The 21,949-nt window shown below is 38.0% G+C and overlaps 5 protein-coding genes across 7 annotated transcripts; 3 read left to right on the forward strand and 2 right to left on the reverse strand.

The window, feature by feature from the left end:
* Nucleotides 1-236: 236 nt before the first annotated feature.
* LOC130985366 (U-box domain-containing protein 4-like) lies at nucleotides 237-3,147 on the forward strand. The gene is made up of 2 exons (XM_057908307.1): nucleotides 237-854; nucleotides 2,093-3,147. Exons 1-2 carry the CDS (start codon nucleotides 409-411, stop codon nucleotides 2,934-2,936), a joined length of 1,290 nt encoding a protein of 429 aa, XP_057764290.1. The 5' UTR covers nucleotides 237-408; the 3' UTR covers nucleotides 2,937-3,147.
* A 1,308-nt stretch (nucleotides 3,148-4,455) lies between these two features.
* On the forward strand, nucleotides 4,456-6,720 carry LOC130985367 (UBP1-associated protein 2C-like). Its single transcript, XM_057908308.1, has 2 exons — nucleotides 4,456-5,803; nucleotides 6,389-6,720. The coding sequence occupies exon 1, from the start codon at nucleotides 4,561-4,563 to the stop codon at nucleotides 5,800-5,802; it is 1,242 nt and encodes a 413-aa protein (XP_057764291.1). The 5' UTR covers nucleotides 4,456-4,560; the 3' UTR covers nucleotide 5,803; nucleotides 6,389-6,720.
* A 3,297-nt stretch (nucleotides 6,721-10,017) lies between these two features.
* Nucleotides 10,018-11,212, reverse strand: LOC130985371 (50S ribosomal protein L34, chloroplastic-like). The gene is made up of 2 exons (XM_057908316.1): nucleotides 10,648-11,212; nucleotides 10,018-10,448 (listed from the first exon to the last, which is right to left on the reverse strand). Exons 1-2 carry the CDS (start codon nucleotides 10,970-10,972, stop codon nucleotides 10,192-10,194), a joined length of 582 nt encoding a protein of 193 aa, XP_057764299.1. The 5' UTR covers nucleotides 10,973-11,212; the 3' UTR covers nucleotides 10,018-10,191.
* Nucleotides 11,213-17,287: 6,075 nt separating this feature from the next.
* On the forward strand, nucleotides 17,288-19,732 carry LOC130985369 (protein trichome birefringence-like 38). The gene is made up of 5 exons (XM_057908312.1): nucleotides 17,288-17,841; nucleotides 17,919-18,090; nucleotides 18,740-18,915; nucleotides 19,003-19,161; nucleotides 19,230-19,732. Exons 1-5 carry the CDS (start codon nucleotides 17,555-17,557, stop codon nucleotides 19,519-19,521), a joined length of 1,086 nt encoding a protein of 361 aa, XP_057764295.1. The 5' UTR covers nucleotides 17,288-17,554; the 3' UTR covers nucleotides 19,522-19,732.
* Nucleotides 19,692-21,390, reverse strand: LOC130985370 (uncharacterized). 3 transcript variants are annotated; one of them, XM_057908315.1, is made up of 5 exons: nucleotides 21,020-21,390; nucleotides 20,855-20,931; nucleotides 20,308-20,419; nucleotides 20,067-20,221; nucleotides 19,692-19,899 (listed from the first exon to the last, which is right to left on the reverse strand). In XM_057908315.1, exons 1-4 carry the CDS (start codon nucleotides 21,274-21,276, stop codon nucleotides 20,092-20,094), a joined length of 576 nt encoding a protein of 191 aa, XP_057764298.1. In that variant the 5' UTR covers nucleotides 21,277-21,390; the 3' UTR covers nucleotides 19,692-19,899; nucleotides 20,067-20,091. The 3 variants fall into 3 exon arrangements, with proteins under 3 accessions (XP_057764298.1, XP_057764296.1, XP_057764297.1); XM_057908313.1 differs by having other exon boundaries at nucleotides 19,692-19,957; XM_057908314.1 differs by having other exon boundaries at nucleotides 19,692-19,974.
* Nucleotides 21,391-21,949: the final 559 nt, after the last annotated feature.

Consider the following 21,949-nt stretch of genomic DNA (forward strand, 5'->3'; position numbering starts at 1 on the left):
ATTTTGCTTCGCCCTAATTTTGAGTCTTGATGAAATTATGAATGATTAGGTCACGTCTCACTAGTTTCAGTGTCCCAAAACGCCAGCCATGTAAAATGCTGGATAACACATGGGCATTTGTGGGAACTCCAAAAACTTTTATTAAGCCTCCATTTAATAATCCCTTTGTATAAATTTGGTGAAAATTGTAGCAAAAATATAAATAAAAATCGTTCATCCCACGAAACAGACAGATTGCTTAAGCTGCATGTGCTATCTGCTTCTTTTGTATTTTCTCGCAAAGTCTCCTTCTGAATCTGTCTGATTCTCTCACTTTCTCTCTCAACACAAAGTCAGACATAAATAATTATTTTAATAGTAAAATAATTGGTTAGGCAAATACAATTTCGACTCAAAGTTTGTTGAAATATGTCAGTTCCACAAGCACCAGAGCCCTCTGATTCTTTAACTAACTGTTTCTTCACCATAAGATTTTTATCTCGCATTCGACGGCGGCTCCGATTGAAATCGCCCAACAAAGATTGCAAACCGGCGGAGGTGGCGGCGGAGCCTATAGGTACGGATATGATTACGTGTGAAGAAGCCAAAGGTGATCATCATGATCGCGACGGCGATCGTAATTGGATGGCGGCGCTGAAAAAATCCGTGAAGATGCTTCATTTTGGGAGCTGGGAGGAGAAGGAAGCGGCGGCGAGGGAGATGAAGAAGCTGGCGGAGGAAGATGTGAAGCGGCGGAGGACCATGGCGGAGCTTGGCGTTATTCCGCCGCTGGTCGCCATGGTTGGGTCGGAGGTGGCGGCGCGTCAAAGATTGGCTGTGCAGGCGCTGATTGAACTCGCCAATGGCTCTTTCACGTAAGCTTAATTTCATTTTTATGGTTGAATTGAAGCATCAAAATGCATGATAATGATCAGTTTGAGTCTTGCTTAATTTGATTACAACTGATTAGGGTTCCTCAATAAACCATATTCGATCAGTGGGGGGAAGTCATTTTGATTATTATTATTATTATTATTATTATTATTATTATTATTATTATTATTATTATTATTATTATTATTATTTGTTGGGGGTGGGGGGGGGGGGGGGGGGGGTGGATCAAGAAAACAGAGCTAAGAACTACTGTTTCATCAATTGGAGTAGAAGAATTAAATGAGATTAAGAATATAGTCTCTAATCTAGTTGGATGATTGAATACATTTAATTGCGGGAGGGGCCGAAGCTATACTTATTCTTAGTTAATATAATGAGTTGGCAAAATGTTACTCACAAATGGAAAAATGGAACCATAATGGAGGCCTAGTGGCCATTATTGATAGGTGGGGGGTGGGTGGAGTGGGCGTCATAGGCACCGGCCGTCGTCGCCCGGCCGCGCCAACGCCCTTTCTTGCACGTTGGCGAAGTCTTCGCCGGCGTCTAATTAAGTTTAATTATATGATTGAATTTGGTGCATTTGTTAATTGAAAGTTAGGTGTCTCAACATTATTTCTTGGACTTTGTTGAGTCGTATGTAGTGCTTGAAAATTCTTGATTTATGCTTATAATACAACGTGGAAATTGATGTTCTTGGCGTAAGGATATGATGGACCCCAAAAGATATTAATATACTTAGGTTGAAGATAACGATAGTAGGTTGCTATTTGCTAACATCACTTGCTTAACTTTTTGCATATTGGCATATAATATGGAATGAAGCATATGTTGCATATTCCCATATAGATAATAGCGTTTTAATCACTTAATAAACCCAATAATTCGATCCCTTTTTTTTCCAAGTGGGGGTGGGTGGTCTCTTTTGGTGCGCTGACTCTGCACCTCTCTTGACTCCACGCCTTCCAGAGGAGATTTCAAGTGTGCATAATATTTTTGTTTTGGATAAATTATATAAATAAATAAAGAAATTTTAAAAACCACATGACGAAGGGCTTGAACCTAGGACTTCAGGGACATTAACCTCTTATCGCTAGGCCAACACACGCACGTGGCATAGTTCTTGCTTCTGTATATTCTTGCTTGATAAAGTCATGAGCAATAGCAACACTTTGTTCCTTTACTGATTTTTTTTTTTTTTTTTTGTTCCTTTTTATTTCAGGAACAAGGCTCTAATGGTGGAGGCAGGGATTTTGTCAAGATTGCCCAATAATATGAGTTCGTTGGAGGAAACAGACAAGAGAGAATTGGCAGAGCTTCTCCTATCTATATCAGGCCTAGCCAACAGCCAGTTTCCCCTCAACTCATCAAGAATCATTCCCACTACAGTCTGTATTCTTGAATCCAGTTCAAGCATCGAGACCGAGGAGCTCTGCTTGAGCACATTGTACAACCTCTCTTCAGTTCTAGACAACGCGCCGATCCTGATCTCAACCGGGGTCGTCACCAGCCTAACGAAGCTGTCCTCTGTGAAAGAGACCGCGGAGAAAAGCCTAGCAACCTTGGGGAACTTGGTGGTGACCTCAGCCGGGAGGAAGGCGCTGGAGCAGAACCCTACGGTTCCCGAGGGCCTCATAGAGATCATGACATGGGAGGAGAAGCCGAAATGCCAGGAGCTGTGTGCGTACATTTTGATGATCTTGGCTCATCAGAGCTCCCTGCAGAGGCAGAAGATGGCCAAGGCCGGGATCGTGCAGGTGCTTCTAGAAGTGGCGTTGTTGGGCAGTCCCTTGGCGCAGAAGAGAGCTATGAAGCTGCTGCAGTGGTTCAAGGATGAGCGGCAGACGAGGATGGGGCCTCATTCGGGGCCCCTGCAGGTGGGGAGGATAGCGATGGGATCGCCTCTCAGCGAGAAGGATGCCGAGCAAGGGAAGAGGATGATGACCAAGATTGTGAAGCAGAGTTTGTATAAGAACATGGAGACCATCACGCGCCGCGCCAACGGGGATGCTTCCAACCTCAAGGCGTTGGTGGTTAGCTCCAGTTCTAAGAGCTTACCATACTAGAAAACTCACTCATACTAATTGGATCATGTTCTTTTTTTTTATGAGGTGGGGTGGGGGGGGGGGGGGGTTGGTGGAAAATGGTACATACAAAGGAAAGAATGAGTACCAATGGTGGTTTGCACCTCTGGTGCAATTACATGTTTGTGATTCTGATTGTAAATCATGGATGAATTTTTTTTAATAATAATTTTTGTGGTGTATTCTTTTTTCATCGATTTTGTGGCCATTTGCTGTTATGTTCATTTGTAGCCTGCAGTGCCAAACAAGAACATAAGAAAGACAAATTTAAAAGATTTGTGTGATTGTGTTTTGTGTCTATGATCAATGCACATTCATTCCAATTCGATTAAAAAGTGTAGAATCCGATTCCTCTGCAAAGTGTGATCATCACATGTGAGATGTACCTCAATTATATCAGTTCCATTATGTATCATTCTTGAGTGTAGACATTTATCAATTGGTGATAGTTAATATTATATCTTTATTTATTTATTTGATTGAATTATAATCAAAAAAATTTAAAGATCGTGTCACAGTGAATTCGAATTTGAGATCACTCTACCAATATAAGAGCATTTGTAGTGGAGAACTCGCAGAACGGTGCGCAGAAGGCTCGGCCGAACCCCCAATACCACGCCCCGCAGGTGCGCTCCCAACTTTCTTCCGCGCATTAGGCTCAGGAGGAGAGAGAATTGGGCGCGTGCAATGCATGGCCGAATTAAAATATATAAGCGAGCCCCTATAAGCTCTCGGATATGGAGAAGAGACTCTTTTGAGGTGGGGACCACTTTTAAGAGTCATATGAACTCTTCTTACGGATGCTCTCACACACGCACCCATGATATCTTTTATTAACAAAAACTTAGTATGCGCGAATGTTTTATAGAGAATCCTTCGAATTATTAAGCCTCCTCTTATGAATTATATTATCGAAAGATGCTGGTTCCATTTCATGCGTCAATACCCCATTTGCCTGGCACACTGCAAAAGATATTTATTTGTTTATGACTCTTTTGAATTGAAAATCAGGATGAAATGTGCTGATAAATTATAGAATCCCAAATGAATTACTTTTTTGGTGTGTACATAAATACATCAAGTCTAAAGAAAATCCTTCGGTTATCGAGAATAAATTAGCTCGATATTACCTAAAATTGAGTTGGCCCAAAACTAATTTTGTCATAAGAGTAAGCCAAGACTCATACACCAAGACTAATTCTATGTGGCACTCTCCCAAGATTGAATCATAGGTCGTATCCTTCCAACTGAATAAGATATGATAAGATTAATCTAATCTAATCCTATCTAATCCTTCGAACGGAAGGGGTCCTTAATGGTCTGTTTAATCCAAGAGATGGAGAGTGGGCCAGTTTGGTGAAGGCTAATTAATTTGCATATTTCTAAGGAATTATTCGGGTTAATAAAAAAGGCCCAAATATTCCTTTACAGCCCATGCTACGTCGTAAGGCGGTTAATTTTAGAAATAAAACAGTTTTGGATAAAACAAAAACGCCGCGTTTAGCCTCCTTATATATCGGCCCCTTCTTACCAGTAGGGTTTTTTCTTGTCACAAACTACTGCAATTAGGGTTCTCTCCGTAAACTCAATTTTTAGTTTGTTAGCCATGGATCTCACCAAAAAACGTAAGGCCGACGAGAACGGCAGAGCGTATCCCTTAACCGCGGACCTCGGAAACCCTTTGGCCGTCGTGCCGCCGTCGTCGATGGGCATCCTTGCCCCCGAAGACGCAGAGAAAATCCTCGAGCCCTTCACCAAGGAACAGCTCCTCCCAATTCTACGCGCCGCCGTGCTCCGCCACCCTGATGTTCTGGAGGCTGTGCGCGCCGTCGCCGACGCCGATCCCGTTCAGCGCAAACTGTTCATCCGTGGTCTCGGTTGGGAGACCACGACAGAGAAATTGCGGCAAGTTTTTTCCGCCTACGGGGAGCTGGATGAAGCGAATTCTATCGTCATTACGGATAAGAATTCTGGGAAATCGAAGGGTTATGGGTTTGTGACGTTTAAGCACATCGATGCTGCGATATTGGCTTTGAAGGAGGCGAATAAGAAGATTGATGGGCGGATGACGGTGACGCAGCTTGCCGCCGCCGGCAATTCAGGTAATTCTCATTCCTCTGATGTAGCATTGAGGAAGATTTATGTTGGTAATATCCCGTTTGAGATTTCCTCCGAGAGATTATTGGCTCATTTTTCGATGTACGGCGAGATTGAGGAAGGACCATTAGGATTTGACAAGCAGACTGGAAAAGCAAAGGGTTTTGCCTTTTTCGTTTATAAGACAGAGGAGGGTGCGAAGGCATCGTTGGTAGACCCCATGAAAACTATTGATGGTCATCAGGTTGTGTGTAAGTTGGCTACAGATAACAAGAAACAGAAGCCAAATGTTGGACCGCAGGGTGGAATGGTTCCTGGTATGCCGAATTCGGGGCCTATGGGTATGCCGGCACGGAATTATGGTATGGGAGGTTATATGGGATATGGCCCAGGACCTAATATGCCTCAGCCACCACAGCAGGCTGGAATGGTGCATCAGAATGTAGGTTACAACACTGCAATGGGTGGGCCCGGAGGACCAGGAGGGCAAGGTTATGGTGGTGGATATGGAGGTGGTGCATCAGTGTACGACGGAGTAGGTGGTGCTGGAGCTGGGGGCGGTGAGTTTGGTGGAGGCATGGGTAATGCTGGGGGATACAGAATGCCCCCTAGTAGCTTGGGGATGCAGAGCTCTGGCGGTTATCCTGATAGTGGGAACTATGGGATCCAATCGGCGTATCCGACCCAGCCAAACCACCCTGCAGGTCCAGGGCCTAGACTTCCGGCTTACCAGGGCATGCCACCATATTGAGGTAATTGTTTATTATGACTTACTCAAGTCACTTGTGACGTACTTGCATAATTTTTTCGTGGTAGATAAATGTGTCATTGCTAATTCATTACCTATTTATTAGATTAAGGGAATTTCTCATCCCAGTTGACTCTGATTGGTTTACATAGAGTTAGATGTCTTGATATGATTCTGACATAGGAGACTGCAGTCACACAATACTCCTAGCTTTGCTATTGTCTGAGTGAAATAGGATACCACATACATCTCGGTTGTTAAAGACATGCTCCTACTTGTCTTTAGTGTGCGGTGGGGTGGCAGTTAAGGGGTCAAGCTCCCTTTAATTGAGCTGTGGGTGCTTCTGATTTTCTATGTGGAATTAATTTTGATTGTTAATTAACCCTGAAAAAATGGGGTTAAACAGATTTCATTCAATCTTTTTCTTTTTTAAAGATTTGGAGGATATGCCTGTAATTCATATTGATGTGCTCGTTTTGCTGAGTTCATGAATGCCTCATTTTTATCTTTATGATTGCTCTGTTGACTTTTTTATTTCTTGCGCTTCAATTGGATTGATGGATTGAGTTTTGCATGTTGATGTGTTCAGGTGTTTTGACAGCTTCTTGGACGCAAATGTTTTAAATGGTTGTGGTGATTATGTTATTCCCGACTGTGAAATCTTTGGTTGATAAATGGACTGCTGTAGATCTTTGGATGCTCAACCTACTTGTGGATTTATGAGCCTATATATTTGTGCTAGAATGAGCTCAAAGTTGTTACTTGAGACTTGGTGTATTATGTGATAAGTGGCTCTGAAGTGTTCTAAACTTGGGTTTGCTCTTTAATGCTGAGTTTAGATTTTATCTCCCTTCGCCTTTCTGTTTCTAGTTCATTGTAAAATCGTTGCTTCCGTCAATATTCATTTGGATGTTGCTTCCCTGTCTATGTTCTCATTATGAACGTTTTAATTGCTTTTATGCTGCGGCTTCTGTTGAAGCTCTTGCCTACCTGTTATGTCACAGATTTCAGGGCAATTTGGCATCCTTTTTTCATTCATGTGATTTGATCTATTGTTTTCATTCCCAAGCCCATTGTTTATCTTTTTGTTAGGCCGTGGTATAATGTAACTGCACTGTAGTCCACTCCCTTTACCATTATATGTCCATTTGTATTATTTTTATCCTACGCTTAAGAAAAATTCTGCTTGTTTGGTTTGATTTCCTAGAATTGTCTTTCATGGAATAAAATGGGTTCTCTAAAGATATTCTTTGATTTCATTGTAAGGATATTGCGCATTTTCCCAGGCATTAACACCCACTGGTCACATCTAGATCTTTTAATCTGTAGATTACTATATATGTTGCCTACTATTTCCCTGGTCCTTATAGATTCAGGTGATCCTTTATCAAGTTTGAATGGAAAAACAGCTTTTGACATGCTTGTGTTGGCTAGCTATCTTTGAATAGCAAATTGGATTGCATCTTTATGTTGGGATTTGTATTTCCATTTACATGCTTCCATCTGTGGTCTTCAGAAATTTAATTTTGAAGTGAAAATGTGTGGAGCATCCGAATTAGAAGCTTTATTTTTATTTCCATTCATGGTCCTTTTCCATATTTTGCTTTAAATACCAACACTTGTTTTGCTATTTTGTATGATGTAGGTCTAAAATGTCAACTGGTTGTCCTGTTAGATATAGGGTGTTTGGTGTTATGCATCAGAAATAAAATAATCTTGTTTGCTGTTTTTTTCCCCTTACCTAGGTTAAATTGGAACTATTGTATATGTTATGTGAATAGTTGTTGGATATTCTTTTTCTAGTTACCCATCTGTTTGGTGGAGAATATGATCCATCTTGGCAATTATGGGTTTGTTAGAAGCAAGTTTTGGACTGAATGCATGATTTATGTTTTGTAATTTTGATCATGATTGGCAAGTTAAATGAGATATAATCTTGAAAAGTGGGAGGTGAAATATGATTGCAAGATTTTTGTCTTCCCAAGTTATTGTACAGGTGGAGTTCGGCCGGTTGGCTGCCTCATTTATACTCTATTTTGTTTTTTCTGCTTTAGTAGTGATGATGCATTGTAATAGATTGTACAAACAAATAGGAATTAAATATTTATTTATTTGGGCATGTTCATGGATCAAATAGATTTTACTTGGAATAGTTGCAAATTGGCGTTGAAAGTCTGAGATCGTATATCTATTTTTTTCTTCATACAAATTTTTAATGAGGCGGTCTTGGGTACATCTAGTGATCTAGATGTATTGTACACTCGGATTGACCTGCATCTTGATTTCAACTCAAATAGTGTAAATGATGTTATTCTGTTATATAAATGACACTGTATATAAATGACACTATAATATTATACTCCCTCCGTCTTTGAAATAAGTTTTTTTTTTTTTTGAGACGTCCCTCAAATAAGTTTCTCTTTCTTTCTTTTCATTTTTGGACAACTACCTCACCACAAATAATACTTTATTTATTCTTACTTTTCACTTTTTCACCACTTCCAATACTAATTACTCCCTCCGTCCCAATAAATGTGGCCTCCTTTCCTTTTTGGTTTATCCCATTAAAAGTGGTCACTTTCTTAAAATGGAAATATTTATTTTAATTAATCTAATTAATTAATATAATTAATATGTGTAACTAAATCTAAACCCTAATCAAATACACTCACACACACCACAAAACACACACAACTCACACTTAGCCCCCCTTTCCCCCACCACCCTTGATCCCCGCTGCCCAACTCTTGACTGTCGCTGCCCCGTCGTCTGACCCCGCCGTCGCCGCCCACCCCCTGATCGTCGCCGCCCCGCCGTCTGACCTTCGTCACCGGCCTCTGCTCTCTCCCTCTCGCCACCTCTCTCTCTTCACCATGCTCTGTTCTTCCTCGTCCACCACCTCCCACCACCGCTATCGGCGGCGCCTGTATCCGAGCTCCCGAAGCCGACCCCCCAACCCCAGACCTTCCAAAACTCCACCATCTCTCTCCCTCCATCGACGACGACAGCCTCTTCTCTCCCTCGTCTAGGGCTCCGGTGGCGCCTCCCTCGCCTAGAGGGGCGACCGGAGAACGATTTTGGGTGTCTGATTCTCAAGAATTTTGTTTCCGATTTTGGGTGTCTGATTTTCGTTTTCGATTTGGGTGTTGATTTTGGGTGTCTGATTTTGGAAGGTCGTTGTTGTCGTCGTTCGGGTTCAGGCGGCGGCTCCTTCGCTGCCGACGTTAGCTGTCTAGTCGGGGGAGAGATTCGGAGGAAGAGAGAGTCGGGTTGACGGGGGCCGCGATTTGGGGATCTAGGGTTCTGGCGAGGTGGCAGCTGCGGTCGCCGGGGGACAAAGGGGGTGAGTTCTGGCGAGAGATGGAGGTGGTCGGAGAGGCGGCAGTCGGAAGTCGGAGGCGGTCGCCGGAGAAGGAGAAGGTGGTCGCCGGAGAAGAAGGTGAATGACAGCCAACAGTAATCCCCTCATTTCTTAATTAACTCATTAACACACTCAATTAAAACATAACAATGAATTTCTTAATCTCCGTGCCGAAAAGAAAGTGGCAACATTTATTGGGACGGAGGGAGTATAATATATTTTTCTCCACTATCAATACACTTTTCTACTTTTCCTTAAAACTCGTGCCGTCCCCAAAGAGGAACTTATTTTGGGGACGGAGGGAGTAAATGACACTGTATAATTACCACTATTTAGAAATATAAATGATATTTTCTATAATTGATACTATAAAATTGTAAATGCCATTATAATATTTTAAATAATACTATAAGATTGAAAATTATACTATAATATTTTAAAATGTTATATAATTAAATTGTGTAAATTATAAGCAGTGTTATTTGTATAACTGAATAGTAGTGTCAATTAGTATGTTTCATTAATATCACACAGATTGCATTTACAGATGGAGAAATTTTCTTTCAATTTTCATAAAGAAAAAGTTTATAAGAAGTGATATTTGGAACAGCCAACCAAGATTTTACTTCAAAATCTAAATTCGTGTATAGAATTGAAGTCACGACATTCTAAAAGAGGAAATTATTTGCAGAAAACATAACCAAGTAGAATGTTGAAAATGGGGAATTTTGATGCATTCCAGTCTACTAAACATTCAAGAAATAGATGGAAAACAAGATATAGATGGAAACAAACATCAACACCATTTCCAAAGAAAATGCCACAGTATTATCTTTGAGCCATGACAGATATATATGTACAGTAAAATATAGTACTCTATTATTGCAAAATATGGTGAATCGCCGTATCATAGCCAGTAGATTCTACTAACACAAAATGCAGTTAACAACCCAAGTTTCACAATCACATGAAATCATTCAAAAACAGAGTTACTAGGCTAATGGAAACGAAATGCAATGAATAATTGAAGATCAGGCTCGTTTGCCGCTGCTGGGGTTGGTCTTGGTGCAGAGCTTCCAGCGGCCTTTGGCGCGCCGACGCTTGATGAGTGCCCTCCCACTGGTGCTGCTCATACGCTTCCGGAAACCATGGGTTCGAGCCAGCGATTTTCGTGATCTGTTTCTCTTGGTTTGACACAGCAAATATTTGGATGCTCTCACCACTAGCCCACGCCTCTTATCACTTCCCCTCCCAATCGCACCATTCAAACACAACCCCAATGACAAACCTGCAACACACTCCTTCTCAACATTTGCATTCAATTTGCTTCTCAGCTCAATCCCACAACACAACAAAATCAAGCAAATAATTTACTCCACAAAACTGAAACTAAAAAAAAAAAAAAAAAAAAAACAATCTTGGAAAAATGCTAGAAATCAAGAATCCTTCGAGCATTGCCGAGATTGAAGAGAGAAAGAGATACTAACCTGAGAAGGAAGATGCGGAAGAGAGAGAAAGAGAGGAGGGTGTGAAGGCAGAGTGGAGCGTCCCTGAACAAATCTGCGCCTTAGGTTTCGCCTTCAGAGAAAGAGAAGTAGCTGTTCTAGAACCTAATGAAAGTGAAGCTGAAGGTGCGCTGAAATTATTCCCTCTGTAACACAGACTTGAACCCACTGAAAAGCAGGACGCCATTTCTTCCCCTTGATTTCTCGCTCCCTGCTGCCTGCCTTCGATCTTGTTATCCTTATTCAGGGTTTCCGCTTCCTTATCTTCAATTTTCTTTTTCTTTTTTTGAGATAACAAAATTGTCATGGGCTTTGTTATGCCTTTCAATGTACAATGGGCTTCTTGGAATAATATATTGGGCCTACTTTAAGATCCTAGGCCTATTCATATGGGCCTCACTTTGGATTGAGCCTAAACTTTGACTACTTAATGTCATGCTTCCATGAAATAAAATAAGAAAAACTCAAATTGATCAAAAAATAAAATAAAATTGACTCATGAATATTTTTTAAAATTATGTCAATCATGTCATATCAGATGGCTCACAATGACCAAGTAAAATATAAGACCAAAAATTCGAGATTTTGGAGTGAGAAGAAAAGACATTAGACATGTCAATTCCATGACCAATTCAGCAATTCCTGTGCGTCCTATTATAATACATCGCCATTAAACTGAAGCTTTACTTCATTTTTTTAATATTAGAAGCAAATAATTCCGTCCACACATGCTTAACCATTTTGAGGTGGGCTCGAAGACATTGAAAGTCTTGAAAAGGATTAATTTCGAGATTATTCATCGAGTCCGTAGCAGGATTAATAAATCAGCAGAAACCAATGTGATTCCGTGAACTGCCATTATTTCTGCAAATGCAATAAATTTGGTTTGTCACCCCCAATTATGGTTGACCTATACTACTATGTCACGACATGCCAAATAATAATGAAATAATAGCGAAATATTCTGGTCGTATTATCACGTAATTGAGGAATCATCACAAGTTGGATAACACAAACACCAAGGTCCACAAGTCGTCTACCAGCAAGTTGGAGCACACTTTTCAAATAGTTGCCATCAAAATCAATAACAAAATATATATGGAGTGTGTGTGTGACTACTATACATTGATTCAGAAAGTTCCTTGTTGCAGCCGCTTACTTCAAAATTGGCCCACCCCTGCCCATATATAGCCAATTCACCTTATAACAAAAAAATTTGATGGCTTAACTAACCACTTTCATTTGTCTCTTTAAACGTAACCGTAGGTAATGGGGTTGAGTCTTAGTCCAAATAATTGGTGCAGACTGACTCCAAAATTTAATCAAAAAATTTCAAATTACAATTTCATCGTAATTTAGCAAAATTTAATTGGTAATCAGTTGAGATGGCATGAAAGATCTAAAGAAAGGTAGACACCAAAATCCGTGAGAGTGAATCACAAGTCCTGTGATTTAGTGGTATCCATTTATTTTATAAAAACGGGAAGTCTAGGTATAAACCACAATTCCCACTGTCAGGAAAAAAAAAGAAGTTAATAGTACTAGCTAGGATTTTAGAGGAGAAGAGACCAAGATGAGGTAGATATTAGTCTTCTGACGAAGTAAAAGGCGTGTGCCGGTCAGCCACGTAGACACTATGTCATTTTTCAACTGGAGAAAATGATATCGGAGTCAAAATTGAAGTACTTAATAAAATTGGTATATATGATTAAACTTTTCAAAGTTCACATCAAAAATGAATTTTGACCTAAGTTGGTGTATTTTTGTGATATTAACCCAAGATACACAGCTTTAAAATTTATTAAGAAAATAAATAAATAAATAAAAAAAGTTGAGAGGGGGGCCAATTTTCACCCGCCGGCGACAAAACTTGACGTAGCGGTCCTAGCTAGTCTATCATTTTAAATAGCCACAGCATAAAGATATATTATTTGCTACGAAGTCCTATTTTAAATTTAATATGTTCTGCTTTTCTATTGAAAGTATATTGTGGTGGGTGGCGATGGATAATATATAAATCATTGAAAAATGAAAAGAAAAAAGAAAAAAGAAAAAAAGAAAAGTTTGAAATAGTCAATTTTGCTGGCGTCGCTATTGAGCATAATTGTACGTTTTTTAATATTATAATTGCATGGAAATTTCATGATGGCAATTGGCACATGTTATATGTATAGTTTTAGAAAACTTAATAAATTTCTACAAACTTTTAGACAACTTATTTAGCTTTGATTGAGTAGCAGAAGGCGGCGTAAGTGTAAAAGGACAGCCTTAATTTATTTATACTTAATTGTCTTAATTAACTGGACAGCTACAACGAGTAACTCAAATTCAATTCTCCAACTGCTGAGGATTTATTTATTTATTTATTTTTATTTTTTATTTGAAATGTGGACTTTATACAATCTTGAAGAGCATAAAAAAATTTCCAACACAACCAAGTACTAATAATGGATAGAAGTTTGATGCATATGATTAAAAGAGATCTCCAAAAATGTATTCCTTGCCTTGTAAAAAAAGTCATATTGGGAAATTGATTAGACTTGATACACACCACACCACTAATGATTTGAAAGTTAATTATAAAGGTAAGTAATAGAAAAACAAAATCTTTATTTGGAATCCTAACTGAAATCGACATGATAAATGATGTTTGAGTTGTGATGGCCGTAGAGTTACTATTTATGATATAGAAGCCCAATAATTAGGGTTTACGTCACTGTTTGATTGGCTTTAATTAAGGTCTTAATGTTATTCTTCTTTCCGCCGCACATATACGAATAATACGATGATCTGTTAATTGCCAGCACTTAAAATTGCCAAGACGCCACACACTAATTCTAATTGGATTACAACGTCATTAATTAATAAACCTTTGTTTATTTTTTATTTTGGTTTGTTGAAGCAGCCACATCTATTATGCACACATATTATATATTGCTTTTTTCGCTTTTGATGTATAATAGATAAATACTCTTTTTTTATCTTCAAGATTTTTTTCACCGAAGTTTTTTCTAATTTTTTTAAATAAGGCTCGACCCTTAATCAGCGAGTTTATGCTTTCGAGAATTGTCTAAATTTTCTTTTCTTTTTTCTATAAAATCATAATTTAATAGTGGGATTGATATATAGTAGCATCACACACTTCTTATGTAGTGACATACACTATAACAAAATGTTTCAATAGTGACATAATTATTGACAAATAGCAACACTTATAAATATCACTAAATAAAATTGTGACGTGTGCATGACACAAAAATAAAGTCATGTCACTAAATTTAGTGATATGAGTAGTTATTTTTATGACATGTGAAAGTGTAGCTATTTTTTATGATAATTATATTTTATGATTAATTATTTCAAAAAAAAATATTAATAATTATATATAATAATAATTGTTTGTGTACGTGTGAATTTGTGTGAGTCACACACACACACATAGAGAGAGAGAGAGAGAGAGAGAGAGAGAGATTGACGTAGAATGTCGGACATTCCACATCAACCTGCGAAATCGAAAATTTTTAATGGGACACAAACAATATTTTTTTGATAGGTTGGATATTATTTTGGTACTACTTTTAGGTTGAGATATTTTATAGAATTCGCTAAAATGATGAGACGAAAAGTGACATTTACCCTTTATTTTATACATTTATTTTGATTCTAATATTTCAAAAGCTACTATATATTAAAATAATAAATTATACAAATGACATAAAAATCAAACCTTGATTTGTCCATTTTCCCTATAAAATGAAAAATTAAAGGAAATAAATGTACAAATCGAGTTTTAATTTTTACGTAATTCGTAAAATCAATAATGTTTATAACCATTTATAGTATATTTATTTAGAACAATTAAAACAATAAAAGACAAAAATCGTTGAAGTTGAACATGAGTGGTACTCATTACTCATTAGTTATTAACCTGTCTCTATATCTATCTATCTATATATATGTGCATGATTTTAGCTTAATAGAAAATATTTTAACGGAAATTAGTTCAGGCATAAGAAAAATCATCAAAAGTATAACCAACATGTAGGCTGTAGCAGACAGATTTTAAGAATAATAATTTTTAACTATTCTTTTTTACTGCGGCACGTGATTTCTTTCTAGTACAAAAATTCAGGTTCTGCACATAAGTAGTACTCCCTCCGTCCCATGAAGCGTGACCCATTTCTTTTCGGCACGGGAATTAAGAAATTGATATTTTGTATGTTAAGTGTGGTAGGTGAAAAAGTGAAAAGGTGAATAAAGGGTAAATTTTTTACTATTTTAAGAAACAGGTCAAGTTTCGTGGGACAACCCAAAAAGGAAAGTGGGTCACGCTTCGCGGGACGGAGGAAGTATTATATATTAATGAACTCCTAATTAAGATTTTCTCTTTATGTTAATTTAAGAAATAATAATTATTACGATTTGCTTTATGATTGGTCGTTCATAAGCGGAAAACAACCCTCTAACAAATCGATAAAAATAAAATCTTACTCTTACTTTTTTCCTTTTTCTGGGAATAATCAAGTCATCCAATCCAAATGCAATAACTAATTAATACTTGTGGAGCTATATATTGCCGTAAATGAAATCATACACGCAATTAAAATACAATTATGCAAAAAATGGAGCCCAGCTTATGATGATTAATGGAATGGAATGGAACAGAACACATGGTGGCTTTCCATGATAGAAGCTACAATATTTGGACAAGTGGAAAATCCATTTGTTGAACAATCTTAGTTTGTTTCCTCTTCTCAGAATCACTATGCAATGGCTTACAGCTCCTTCTGCAACTTGTCCCATTTGTTTATATATATATTAATACTTATATAAATAATGTGTGTGCTACGACTATATGAGTGGTGGCGACGAGTCTCTAATTCTTGGTGGGTTTGGGCCATGCTATCAAAATTGTCAATTGGCAATCATTACTTCCTTAACACCCAGTTTATTATTCTAATCTTTCATTGCTTCACACACAGATATAGAAATAATTCAACTTTGTAACGGCCGGGTCATTATCGAATTAATTTTAGTTATAACTTCTTTTGGACCCTTGAGTACCATCAAGAAAACTGGGAAAGAAGGTAAGGATAATGTAAGTATTTGATTTTAAGTTTAATTGGCATTTGGGTGTTTTTGTTTGATGGTTTAATAATATGACTATCACGCATTATTAACCGTGGTGATAATTAATGCCTCAACAAACAAATCTTTCTTTTGAATATGTCTTTTGGCGATGAGCTAAAGAACAAGTGTACACTTGAATCATGATAAATTTTAACACTTTTACTAATGTAAGTATGAACCTACTGAATGCGTACATTATATATTTCCTACAAATTTTTATAAATATATATCGAATGTTACCTTCATGAATTTATCTATAATAGTTAGAGTATCTTTGTCCAAGACACCAAGATTTGGCAGTAGATCCATGCGCAAAGTTTAGGATCTGGCTAGCTATTTCACTGCAAGAAAACATGTTGGACACTGACGGACATGTTCCGTCGCAGATTACCAACGGCTTTAAGGAAGGAACAACGATGGATTTTTAATTCTTGATTCAACGACGTAATATTGATGGAATATAAATTGTACCTTCTCTCTTATATTTAACTATAAATTGTACTTTTATTTTATAATATACTTTTATTCTACTTTTTGTACTAACACTGCCGCTACAAATTATATTTTTATTATACTTATAACAATTTTAATAACTTTACCAAAACTTGTGTCCAACATGATATGAGAAGGAATACATATTTGTAATTAGGGATGAACAAAGTTGAACCAAAATCGATACAGAATTTGAGCCGTTCTCGCCATTTTTCACTTCAGGAAACAAAATTAATCTCAAATATAAAATGATATGAGTTCGAGTTTGGTGCTCTCATTGCAAGTTGTTGCGACATTCTTACGAGTTTATCCAATGTCCGTGTTAGTTATACCGACGCGAGACCATAGCGGGTGCTCATCAGTTAGCTCGGAGCGCTTGCGAATATCCTAATGCATATATTTGAGATGAACCTCTAGATTTTGTGGAACGTCTTTTTCATTTACCATATGTTTGCTCTTAATAAAATCTGTTTTTCCTCGAAAGAAAATTTCTTACATTAATTATTTTCGGAATGTAGGAAATGGCTTTTGTTCCGGGAATAAGAAAGAGTGAAAATTACATTAAGTCTGCCCCATATTACAAACATACGAAAGGGCTAAAAATAAATACTTAAAATATGGAAAATGTGATTATCGATCCTATATAGGAGTATATTTCTCTAACAAACACAAAATAAAAAATAAAAATATAAAAAATAGAAACACTATTTTGCCTAAAATAAGGATGTCGCGAAAACAACAAGTTATAAATTACTCAAACATTCAGAAATTATGACGGTGCCTAGCTAGATTTCTTTCTTAATAATTCTTCGACTTCCAAGAAAACAAACGTGAAATAGAATGTTACATCGACAAGTATTGAAAATCCCGTGACATGCGCGCCAATGAAACACAAAATAAAACTATATGGTACATTTTTTTAAAAAGCAAATAACTTTTTTCTTATACATGTATGTACATCTTATTACCTTCCAAAAATCTTTAATAGTCTACGAAAACCATATGTACAAAAAGACACATCTACACCCCCACACCCACACTGGACCTTTTTTTCACTATAATGCTTCCAACAATTTCCAACTCATGTCACTTCCACATTACCATCTCGATTTTCTCCTCGGCATTACGCTAAATAAACCATGTGAACCCACTCCCACCCCCACCCACCCCCACCCCCACCCACCTCTATATATATTATGAACAATGCAGACATGATTTGAATGCAGCTTTTTTCTTCAAAACTTTGTTTTCTTTCTCCCACAACACAATGCCCTCCTCCTCCTTGTTTTTAGTGTTGGCCGTTTTGCTACTGCCACACCCCACTGCATCCGAGCTCATAATTAACAACACTACTACTAATTCTATCAGAAACAGAGAGCTAATCACTTCTTGCAATCTGTTTCAAGGAAAATGGGTCACGGATCCTTCTTACCCGCTCTACGACTCCGCGGGCTGCCCGTTTATCGACCCGGAATTCGACTGCATAAAATACGGGCGACCCGATAAGCAGTTCCTCAAGTTCTCGTGGAAGCCCAACTCCTGCAACCTCCCCAGGTACATACACATTTCAAAATCTTTTTTCCAACACATTTCAAATCTTTTTCTTTTATTTATTTATTTGTTTATTTCAGGTTTAATGGGGTGGATTTTCTCAAGAGATGGAGCGGGAAGAAGATTATGTTTGTGGGCGACTCACTGAGTTTGAATCAGTGGCTGTCACTCGCGTGTATGCTTCATGCTGCTGCTCCCAATTCTAAATACAACTTCGATAGACAGGACACCCTTTCTTCCCTAACATTCCAGGTCAGTAATCATTCTCTTTTTTCTTTTCTTTTTCTAGAAAAAAATTATAGTTTATTCTTCTTGGAATTGTTGTTCTGTTTTTCATGTTCCATGTTAGAATGATACTACTCCCCAAGATAAGATTTTTAAATATTTTGTTTTTTTTAAATGTTTGACCGTGATTAATTAGCATCTTGCTTTAGCGAGGCTAATTTTGTTTAAAGAGTAATAATTTAATAAAGTTGGAAAGTTTGTCACGGATGCTTCAAACACTACAATAATCGAACTGGAGCATTATTGCAATTACAATATACTATAACAAGTTAGTAGAATCTGATGCTTAGTTACAAAAAAAAGGGCTTAAATTAATTCTCTAAGCAATCATTCTAATTAATTATAAAATAATGTATAGCTCCTCCAACAGTTTTGGTGGCACCTTAGAAAAACATAAACTGAATGGAACTAAATATGTTGAAGAAATTAAATGAAATTGTCTGTCAAATGGGCCAGAGTGGCCTAATCTCCAGCGCAATAACAATAAATATTTCACCACTGCCAAGCCTAAGCCCAACATCATTTAATACAACCCCTCTGATTTATTGAGTTCTTGCCGTCGTTGAAAAATCAAAAAACTGAACAAGTGGATAAAACAAAACAAAATCAATATCAGGATTATGGAGTTACGCTGCTGCTATACCGATCACCCTATTTGGTAGACATCACGCGAGAGAAGATTGGGAGAGTGTTGAAGCTGGACTCGATTAAGCAAGGCAATGCGTGGAGAGGAATGGACATGCTAGTCTTCAACACATGGCATTGGTGGACTCACAAAGGCAAAGCTCAATCGTATGAAACTCTTGTTTTAAACACCTGTGAATAACCTCGTACTCGCAAAGCCAAAGCATGATGATACGTGTCTGTGGTTGGTTGCAGATGGGACTACGTGCAAGACGGCTCCACCGTGTCCAAAGACATGAACCGCCTCGTGGCCTTCTACAAAGGGTTGACGACGTGGGGACGCTGGGTCGACCTCAACGTCGATCCCACCAAGACTAGAGTGTTCTTCCAGGGGATCTCTCCCACTCACTATCAGTAAGTTTTTACTCACCTCACCGTCTCCGGGGAATTTATGACTGAAGTCGCGGTTTTTGTGTTGGCAGAGGTAGGGACTGGAAGGCGGCGTCAAAGAATTGCAACGGGGAGCAGCAGCCTCTGGAGGGGTCGACATATCCGGGGGGGACGCCAGCGGAGGTGGAGGTTGTGAACAGAGTGTTGAGCAGAATGCAGAAACGCGTGTATCTGCTGGACATTACGTTCCTGTCTCAGCTGAGGAAGGATGCTCATCCGTCTGCTTATAGTGGAGATCATGCCGGGGTGGATTGCAGCCATTGGTGCCTCCCCGGCTTGCCCGATACGTGGAACCAGCTGCTCTATGCAGCTCTTGTTATGTGACCTGCAATGCCCTTTCTTGTCTGTAATTAATTGCCTGTATTTATTTCTCTGTTTTAGGGCCAAGAAGAACCAATTGTGATTAGTTTGATTGAAGCAAATAAGGGAGAAGGTGATTTTTTTTTTTTTTTTTTTTTCTGGTTAATGTTCATTCATCAGTGTAAACTGGGATATGTTCTATCAAAGCAACCATAAACCATTTTATTGTAGCAAACACTGATTGTATAGCTAAGAAATACAACAATTCATAACAGAGCATCGGCATATACATATGCAGTGACCTAATCTTACAGTGAAGAGTGAAGAGTGAAGAGCAAGCTATTACAAAAATGGAGCCTCTTTATGTTGCCTGAAGACCAACTTCTCTGTGCAGCACCACTTCTGTTGTGATAGTGAATAAGCACACATGAACTATAAGAACAAATATGCTTTTGACATCCTTCACCATAAATACATCTGAAATTAAATTTTCTTCACCAATAGATATTGCTACTTGTAGATCAGTAGGAGATAACTAATTTAGAACTTGAAGGAAAGGAGAAGCAAACCTTGTATCCTGATAGCCACATCAACTTAGTAACCAACATAGACAGCTGCATTCACAATGTAGCAGTTGTCATTCTTATCTCCCATTTCCTCAACTTCCACACCGCTCGAGCATATGAGTCCGCCATCCACAACTTCAACGTTCGTTATTGCTCCACTGGTGAAGTATAAACGATCAAAACGCGCGCAAAAACAGGTACATAAACAAAACAACAGGTTCATCGAAAAGGTGCAGTTACTTACTAAGGGAAAACTGACTTGACCTTACTGATATCCAACAAATGCTGGAGAGGTCGAGGGACTCCCAATTTAATCTGTAGTTTCATCTCACCAAATGAAACACCAGGTATAGAGCCTGAGCCCACGCGCACACACAATGAAAACGGGTAAGAGAATGAATTATCAGTCAATAAGAATGAAAAGAAAAGCATTTCCTAACTGCTTGCAAGCAAACAATTTCAAAGTGATGCAGCATGCACGTATTTAATCTACTGGGCTAATATTTGTAAATAGAGGCATAATAAGCTACAAATAGAGTTCAAACATCTCAATTCTCATGTGATAATCTTTTAATGGAGAAAGTTCGAATCATCATTCCATATGCCTATTCCGGCTTTAGATGTTTCAGAAATTGAACTGTCAACTTAAACTCATCACAAGAAACTGAAAATGGGAAGACGATTACAATTTTAAAATCAACAGAAAACAAAAAGAAGAAAGAAAACAACTTCAGCGACATTTAAGAAGTAAAATTGAGAGAGGAATATGAAGCAAAAATAACTCAAGCTACCTTTTCTGAAAGCGGGAATGGAATTGGAGGAAATGGCATCCCTGCAAGCTCGCATTGCAGCTGATGTAATATCCTGCCTGTTTTCAGTTAAAAATATAAAATAAAATCAGAAAATCCGTGGCATAACCATAAAAGCGAGAGAGAGAGAGAGAGAGAGAGAGGCACCCATGCTGATCGTAGCCGACTCCCATTTCAACAAAGAGGAGCTTGATGGAAGAATCGGGCACAGAGGTAGCCGCTTCAACTGAACTCTGCTCACTCGCCATGGGAGTAGCAGCTACTACCACTTTCAAAGGGCGTGAAACACTAATCGGTTTATTATGCGAAAAGGAAGGGGTTAGGAAATTGGAGGAAGCAAATCTTGATGGGGAAAACAGAATTGGGGGCTTCACAATGACTCCACCACTCAAGAGAGCCGTCATTGCCTTGTGATCTGAAGAAGACGACCTCCGCTGCAATTATTGGGCTCAAAACTCGAACTCTCCGCCAAGTTTTAGCGTTTTGGGCTGTTTCTTATCTCTCAATCCAAATGGGCCTTTTTTCTGATGGCCCTTATCTATTTTTATCCATATAATAAAGGACTGCCCATTTTCTTTTATATTTTTTTATCTTCCTTCGGCACAAGCAAATCGTGTTTTCTCCAAAATGGATAAATACCTTTCAAACCATTTCATTTTTTACAAAATTATACTCCAAATGACTTAATTATCTCTCCAAATGACTCAATTATCTAACACTTGTTTAGAAAATAGTGTAGTTTACTAGTTTCTCGTTTTGTCTTTATTTGCAACAGGAAAAAAAATTGCTGGAAATAAACGATTAAATGCAGCTTAATTAGTAAGATCGTCCTCTGAAAATTGCTGTATAATCGTGAATTCTTAAAAAAAATCACAATACATTTATATCTTTGGAACTCATCAAATGTGATCGCTTTTCCCTTCAATTTTAATTTGAGCCTGAATTGGTTAAATAATAGGTCTATATTTGTAACAGTTCTAGACTTCATTACACTTGTTTCCCCTTCTAAATCATCATTTGACAACTCAATTATTATATTTATAAATATAATAAAAAAATTAATTTTAATTGAATATA

The sequence above is a fragment of the Salvia miltiorrhiza genome, chromosome 5 (genome assembly GCF_028751815.1).
Source record: "Salvia miltiorrhiza cultivar Shanhuang (shh) chromosome 5, IMPLAD_Smil_shh, whole genome shotgun sequence".
NCBI classification, from domain to species: domain Eukaryota; kingdom Viridiplantae; phylum Streptophyta; class Magnoliopsida; order Lamiales; family Lamiaceae; genus Salvia; species Salvia miltiorrhiza.

Bases quoted from the DNA above. Each gene is read 5' to 3' on its own strand.
- LOC130985366 (XM_057908307.1), top strand. From the start codon at position 409: ATGTCAGTTCCACAAGCACCAGAGCCCTCTGATTCTTTAACTAACTGT. The intron at 855-2,092 runs GTAAGCTTAATT...TTTTTATTTCAG, and splicing joins CTCGCCAATGGCTCTTTCAC to GAACAAGGCTCTAATGGTGG.
- LOC130985367 (XM_057908308.1), top strand. From the start codon at position 4,561: ATGGATCTCACCAAAAAACGTAAGGCCGACGAGAACGGCAGAGCGTAT.
- LOC130985371 (XM_057908316.1), bottom strand. From the start codon at position 10,972: ATGACAATTTTGTTATCTCAAAAAAAGAAAAAGAAAATTGAAGATAAG. The intron at 10,449-10,647 runs GTTAGTATCTCT...AGTGTGTTGCAG, and splicing joins TTCCGCATCTTCCTTCTCAG to GTTTGTCATTGGGGTTGTGT.
- LOC130985369 (XM_057908312.1), top strand. From the start codon at position 17,555: ATGCCCTCCTCCTCCTTGTTTTTAGTGTTGGCCGTTTTGCTACTGCCA. The intron at 17,842-17,918 runs GTACATACACAT...TGTTTATTTCAG, and splicing joins AACTCCTGCAACCTCCCCAG to GTTTAATGGGGTGGATTTTC. The intron at 18,091-18,739 runs GTCAGTAATCAT...AATCAATATCAG, and splicing joins TTTCTTCCCTAACATTCCAG to GATTATGGAGTTACGCTGCT.
- LOC130985370 (XM_057908315.1), bottom strand. From the start codon at position 21,276: ATGACGGCTCTCTTGAGTGGTGGAGTCATTGTGAAGCCCCCAATTCTG. The intron at 20,420-20,854 runs GTAGCTTGAGTT...GCGTGGGCTCAG, and splicing joins CATTCCCGCTTTCAGAAAAG to GCTCTATACCTGGTGTTTCA. The intron at 20,222-20,307 runs GTAAGTAACTGC...ATACTTCACCAG, and splicing joins GTCAAGTCAGTTTTCCCTTA to TGGAGCAATAACGAACGTTG.